Source organism: Poeciliopsis prolifica, unplaced genomic scaffold, assembly GCF_027474105.1.
Source record: "Poeciliopsis prolifica strain line A6 unplaced genomic scaffold, Auburn_PproV2 SCAFFOLD049, whole genome shotgun sequence".
In the NCBI taxonomy this organism is placed as follows: domain Eukaryota; kingdom Metazoa; phylum Chordata; class Actinopteri; order Cyprinodontiformes; family Poeciliidae; genus Poeciliopsis; species Poeciliopsis prolifica.
In genome coordinates this window covers 4,209,756-4,217,550 of record NW_026562424.1, presented here as the reverse complement: position 1 = coordinate 4,217,550, position 7,795 = coordinate 4,209,756, and the positions used below count along the sequence as shown (strand labels likewise).

General features: G+C 52.9%; 1 protein-coding gene across 1 annotated transcript; it reads left to right on the top strand.

Annotated features, from left to right (window-relative positions):
- Positions 1 to 1,112: 1,112 nt before the first annotated feature.
- Positions 1,113 to 2,361, top strand: LOC129377670 (probable serine/threonine-protein kinase clkA; the record flags this gene model as incomplete). The annotated part of the gene is made up of 1 exon (XM_055057772.1): positions 1,113 to 2,361. A coding segment is annotated over one exon (1,153 nt), but the record flags the coding sequence as incomplete, so codon positions are not given.
- Between the last annotated feature and the right edge of the window lie 5,434 nt (positions 2,362 to 7,795).

Genomic DNA, 7,795 nt, shown 5'->3' with positions numbered 1-7,795 from the left:
CCACAGCAGAACCAACCACAACTACAGCTTCTCCAACCACAACCACAGCAGCTCCAACCACAACTACAGCAGAACCAACCACAACCACAGCTGCTCCAACCACAACCACAGCAGCTGCAACCACAACCACAGCAGCTCCAACGACAACTACAGCTGCTCCAACCACAAACACAGCAGCTCCAACCACGACTACAGCAGAACCAACCACAACCACAGCAGCTCCAGCCACAACCACAGCAGCTCCAACCACAACCACAGCTGCTCCAACCACAACCACAGCTGCACCAACCACGACCACAGCTTCTCCAACCACAACCACAGCAGCCAATGACAACTACAGCTCCTCCAACCACAACCACAGCAGCTCCAACCACAACCACAGCAGCTCCAACCACAACCACAGCAGCTCCAACAACAACCACAGCAGAACCAACCACAACTACAGCTTCTCCAACCACAACCACAGCAGCTCCAACCACAACTACAGCAGAACCAACCACAACCACAGCAGCTGCAACCACAACCACAGCTGCTCCAACGACAACCACAGCAGCTCCAACCACAACTACAGCAGCTCCAACCACAACCACAGCTGCTCCAACCACAACCACAGCTGCACCAACCACGACCACAGCTTCTCCAACCACAACCACAGCAGCTCCAACGACAACTACAGCTTCTCCAACCACAAACACAGCAGCTCCAACCACAACCACAGCAGCTCCAACAACAACTACAGCTGCACCAACCACGACCACAGCTTCTCCAACCACAACCACAGCAGCTCCAACCACAACCACAGCAGCTACAACCACAACCACAGCTTCTCCAACCACAACCACAGCAGCTCCAACCACAACTACAGCAGAGCCAACCACAACCACAGCATTTCCCACCACAACCACAGCTTCTCCAACCACAACAACAGCTGCTCCAACCACAACCACAGCTGCTCCAACGACAACCACAGCAGCTCCAACCACAACCACAGCAGCTCCAACCACAACTACAGCTGCTCCAACCACAACCACAGCAGCTCCACCACAACCACAGCTTCTCCAACCACAACCACAGCTTCTCCAACCACAACACACAGCAAGCTCCAACAACAACTACAGCTGCACCAACCACGACCACAGCTTCTCCAACCACAACCTCAGCAGCTCCAACGACAACTACAGCTTCTCCAACCACAACCACAGCAGCTCCAACGACAACTACAGCTGCTCCAACCACAACCACAGCAGCTCCCACCACAACCACAGCTTCTCCAACCACAACCACAGCATCTCCAACAACAACCACAGCAGCTCCAACCACAACCACAGCAGCTCCAACAACAACTACAGCTGCTCCAACCACAACCACAGCAGCTCCAACCACAACCACAGGTTCTCCAACCACAACCACAGCAGCTCCAACAACAACCACAGCAGCTCCAACCACAACCACAGCAGCTCCAACGACAACTACAGCTGCTCCAACCACAACCACAGCAGCTCCAACCACAACTACAGCAGAACCAACAACAACCACAGCAGCTCCAACCACAACTACAGCTTCTCCAACCACAACCACAGCAGCTCCAACCACAACCACAGCTTCTCCAACCACAACCACAGCAGCTCCAACGTCAACTACAGCTGCTCCAACCACAACCACAGCAGCTCCAACCACAACTACAGTAGAACCAACGACAACCACAGCAGAACCAACAACAACCACAGCAGCTCCAACCACAACTACAGCTTCTCCAACCACAACCACAGCAGCTCACACCACAACTACAGCTTCTCCAACCACAACTACAGCTTCTCCAACCACAACCACAGCAGCTCCCACCACAACTACAGCTTCTCCAACCACAACCACAGCAGCTCCAACCACAACCACAGCAGCTCCAACCACAACCACAGCAGCTCCAACGACAACTACAGCTGCTCCAACCACAACCACAGCAGCTCCCACCACAACCACAGCTTCTCCAACCACAGCTTCTCCAACCACAACCACAGCTGCTCCAACGACAACCACAGCAGCTCCAACCACAACTACAGCTGCTCCAGCCACAACCATAGCAGCTCCAACCACAACCACAGCAGATCCAACCACAACCACAGCAGCTCCAACCACAACCACAGCAGCTCCAACAACAACTACAGCTGCAACAACCACAACCACAGCTTCTCCAACCACAACCACAGCAGCTCCAACGACAACTACAGCTGCTCCAACCACAACCACAGCAGCTACAACCACAACTAAAACAGAAACAACCACAACTACAGCAGAACCAACGACAACCACAGCAGAACCAACGACAACCACAGCAGCTCCAACCACAACTACAGCTTCTCCAACCACAACCACAGCAGCTCCCACCACAACCACAGCTTCTCCAACCACAACCACAGCTTCTCCAACCACAACCACAGCTTCTCCAACCACAACCACAGCTGCTCCAACGACAACCACAGCAGCTCCAACCACAACTTCAGCTGCACCAACCACGACCACAGCTTCTCCAACCACAACCACAGCAGCTCCAACGACAACTACAGCTGCTCCAACCACAACCACAGCAGCTCCAACCACGACTACAGCAGAACCAACCACAACCACAGCTGCTCCAACCACAACCACAGCAGCTCCAACCACAACCACAGCAGCTCCAACAACAACCACAGCAGGTCCAACCACAACCACAGCAGCTCCAACCACAACCACAGCAGCTACAACCACAACTACAGCAGCTCCAACCACAACTACAGCAGCTCCAACGACAAGCACAGCAGTGCCAACCACAACCACAGCATCTCCAACCACAACCACAGCTGCTCCAACCACAACCACAGCTTCTCCAACCACAACCACAGCTGCACCAACCACAACTACAGCTGCTCCAACCACAACCACAGCAGCTCCAACAACAACCACAGCAGCTCCAACGACAACTACAGCAGCTCCAACCACAACCACAGCAGCTCCAACAACAACCACAGCTGCTCCAACCACAACCACAGCTTCTCCAACCACAACCACAGCTGCACCAACCACAACTACAGCTTCTCCAACCACAACCACAGCAGCTCCAACCACAACCACAGCAGCTCCAACGACAACTACAGCAGCTCCAACCACAACCACAGCAGCTCCAACGACAACTACAGCTGCTCCAACCACAACCACAGCAGCTCCAACGACAACCACAGCAGCTCCAACGACAACCACAGCTGCTCCAACCACAACCACAGCTTCTCCAACCACAACCACAGCTGCACCAACCACAACTACAGCTTCTCCAACCACAACCACAGCAGCTACAACCACAACCACAGCAGCTCCAACGACAACTACAGCAGCTCCAACCACAACCACAGCAGCTCCAACGACAACTACAGCTGCTCCAACCACAACCACAGCAGCTCCAACGACAACCACAGCAGCTCCAACGACAACTACAGCTACTCCAACCACAACCACAGCAGCTCCCACCACAACCACAGCTTCTCCAACCACAACCACAGCTGCTCCAACCACAACCACAGCTTCTCCAACCACAACCACAGATGCTCCAACCACAACCACAGCAGCACCAACCACAACCACAGCAGCTCCAACAACAACCACAGCAGCTCCAACCACAACCACAGCTGCACCAACCACGACCACAGCTTCTCCAACCACAACCACAGCTTCTCCAACCACAACCACAGCTGCTCCAACCACAACCACAGCAGCTCCAACCACAACTTCAGCTGCACCAACCACGACCACAGCTTCTCCAACCACAACCACAGCAGCTCCAACGACAACTACAGCTGCTCCAACCACAACCACAGCAGCTCCAACCACGACTACAGCAGAACCAACCACAAGCACAGCAGCTCCAGCCAGAACCACAGCAGCTCCAACCACAACCACAGAAGCTGCAACAAAAACCACAGCAGCTCCAACCACAACCACAGAAGCTGCAACAACAACCACAGCAGCTCCAACCACAACCACAGCAGCTCCAACCACAATCACAGCAGCTCCAACCACAACCACAGATGCTCCAACGACAACCACAGCAGCACCAACCACAACCACAGCAGCGCCAACCACAACCACAGCAGCTCCAACAACCACCACAGCAGCTCCAACCACAACCACAGCTGCACCAACCACGACCACAGCTTCTCCAACCACAACCACAGCAGCTCCAACGACAACTACAGCTGATCCAACCACAACCACAGCAGCTCCAACCACAACCACAGCAGCTCCAACAACAACCACAGCAGCTCCAACCACAACTACAGCTTCTCCAACCACAACCTCAGCAGCTCCAACGACAACTACAGCTGGTCCAACCACAACCACAGCAGCTCCAACCACAACCACAGCAGCTCCAACAACAACCGCAGCAGCTCCAACCACAACCACAGCAGCTCCAACCACAACCACAGCAGCTCCAACCACAACCACAGCATCTCCAACCACAACCACAGCTGCTCCAACCACAACCACAGCTTCTCCAACCACAACCACAGCTGCTCCAACCACAACTACAGCTTCTCCAACCACAACCACAGCAGCTCCAACAACAACCACAGCAGCTCCAACCACAACTACAGCTTCTCCAACCACAACCTCAGCAGCTCCAACGACAACTACAGCTGCTCCAACCACAACCACAGCAGCTCCAACCACAACCACAGCAGCTCCAACAACAACCACAGCAGCTCCAACCACAACCACAGCAGCTCCAACCACAACCACAGCAGATCCAACCACAACCACAGCATCTCCAACCACAACCACAGCTGCTCCAACCACAACCACAGCTTCTCCAACCACAACCACAGCTGCTCCAACCACAACTACAGCTTCTCCAACCACAACCACAGCAGCTCCAACCACAACCACAGCAGCTCCAACCACAACTACAGCAGCTCCAACCACAACTACAGCAGCTCCAACGACAAGCACAGCAGTGCCAACCACAACCACAGCATCTCCAACCACAACCACAGCTGCTCCAACCACAACCACAGCTTCTCCAACCACAACCACAGCTGCACCAACCACAACTACAGCTGCTCCAACCACAACCACAGCAGCTCCAACCACAACTACAGCAGAACCAACCACAACTACAGCTTCTCCAACCACAACCACAGCAGCTACAACCACAACCACAGCAGCTCCAACGACAACTACAGCAGCTCCAACCACAACCACAGCAGCTCCAACGACAACTACAGCTGCTCCAACCACAACCACAGCAGCTCCAACGACAACCACAGCAGCTCCAACGACAACTACAGCTGCTCCAACCACAACCACAGCAGCTCCAACCACAACCACAGCAGCTCCAACCACAACCACAGCTGCACCAACCACGACCACAGCTTCTCCAACCACAACCACAGCAGCTCCAACGACAACTACAGCTTCTCCAACCACAACCACAGCAGCTCCAACCACAACCACAGCAGCTCCAACCACAACCACAGAAGCTGCAACCACAACCACAGCAGAACCAACCACAACTACAGCTTCTCCAACCACAACCACAGCAGCTCCAACCACAACTACAGCAGAACCAACCACAACCACAGCTGCTCCAACCACAACCACAGCAGCTCCAACCACAACCACAGCTGCTCCAACGACAACCACAGCAGCTCCAACCACAACTACAGCTGCACCAACCACGACCACAGCTTCTCCAACCACAACCACAGCAGCTCCAACGACAACTACAGCTGCTCCAACCACAACCACAGCAGCTCCAACCACGACTACAGCAGAACCAACCACAACCACAGCAGCTCCAACCACAACCACAGAAGCTGCAGTCATAACCACAGCAGAACCAACCACAACTACAGCTTCTCCAACCACAACCACAGATGCTACAACCACATCAGCTACAACGACAAACACAGCAGCTCCAACCACAACCACAGCAGCACCAACCACAACCACAGCAGCTCCAACCACAACTACAGCTTCTCCAACCACAACCACAGCATCTCCAACGACAACCACAGCTTCTCCAACCACAACCACAGCAGCTCCAACCACAACCACAGCAGCTCCAACCACAACTACAGCTTCTCCAACCACAACCACAGCAGCTCCAACCACAACCACAGCTGCTCCAACCACAACCACAGCAGCTCCCACCACAACCACAGCTTCTCCAACCACAACCACAGCAGCTCCAACCACAACCACAGCTGCTCCAACCACAACCACAGCTTCTCCAACCACAACCACAGCTGCTCCAACGACAACCACAGCAGCTCCAACCACAACCACAGCAGAACCAACCACAACAACTGAAGCACCGACAAGAACCACTGCAACTACCACCACAGAAGCCACAAAAACTACTGAAGTACCACTAACAACTGCAGCAGCGCCAACTACAACCACAACAGATCCAACAACCATCACAGCAGGTCCAACTACAACCAGAACAGATCCAACCACCATCACATCAGCTCCAACAACAACCACAACAGATCCAACAACCATCACAGCAGGTCCAACTACAATAACTAGTGCAACTCCAACCACAACAATAGCAGCTCCAACAACAGCCACAGAAAATCCAACCACAATACCTGAAGCATCGACAATATCTACACCAGCTCCAACTACAACCACTGCAGGTCCAACCCCAACCAGACCATTTCCATCCATAACCACAGTGACTTCCACAACAACTGGAGCAACAACCATATCAGCCCCAACCACAACTGGAGCACCATCAACAACTACACCAGTTCCCACTGCAACTGAAGAGCCTACAACATTGACAGCAGCTCCACCAACGACCACAAAATCTCCAACAACTGCGGCTCCAACCACCATCACAGCAGCTGCAGTCATTACCACAATGGCTCCCACAACAAATGGAGCAACAACAACAACCACTGCAAAGCCAACCACAATAAGTGAAGCACCAACAATAACTACACCTGCTCCAACCACAACCACACCAGCTCCTACAACTACAGATTATCCAACCACAACTGGACCACCAACAATAACCACTGCAGAACCAACCATAACTACAGCTTCTCCAACCACAGCCTCAGCAGCTCCAAACACAGCTTCGGCATCGCCGACCACAACTACAGCAGCACCAACTACAACCTCAGAATCTCCAACCACAACCACTGCAGCTCAAATCACAACCACAACATCATCAAAAACCACAGAATCTAAAACCATTGCAGCTTCAACAACAAAAGCAACTCCCACTTCAACCACAGAAGATCCAACATCTGAAACTCTGTCCACAACCACAATCACAGGATCGCCTATTAAAACCACAGCTACTCTATTTACAAGCACAAGTTCTCCGTCCACAACCATAGCAGGTCCAACCAGTACAACTGTAGGCATAACCACAACCGCAGCAGCAGCAACAATAACCACAGCAGTTTCACCTACAACCACAGTAGCTCCAACCACAACAATTGCAGCTCTGACTACAATCACAGGATCACCTATTAAAACCACAGCTACTCAATCAACAACCACAGGTGCTCTGTCCCCAACCACAGAAGCTGCAACCAGTACAACTGCAATCATATCCACAACCACAGATGCTCAAATTACTACCACAGCAGCTCAAACTACAGCTGTTTCAGCCACAACACCTGCAGCTCCAAGTACAACCACTTCACCTCCAACAACAACCACAGCAGCTTCAACTATGATCACAGCTGTTGCATCTACAACAACAGAAGCACCATCACTTCCATTAACCACAGAAGCTCCAGCTCCAACT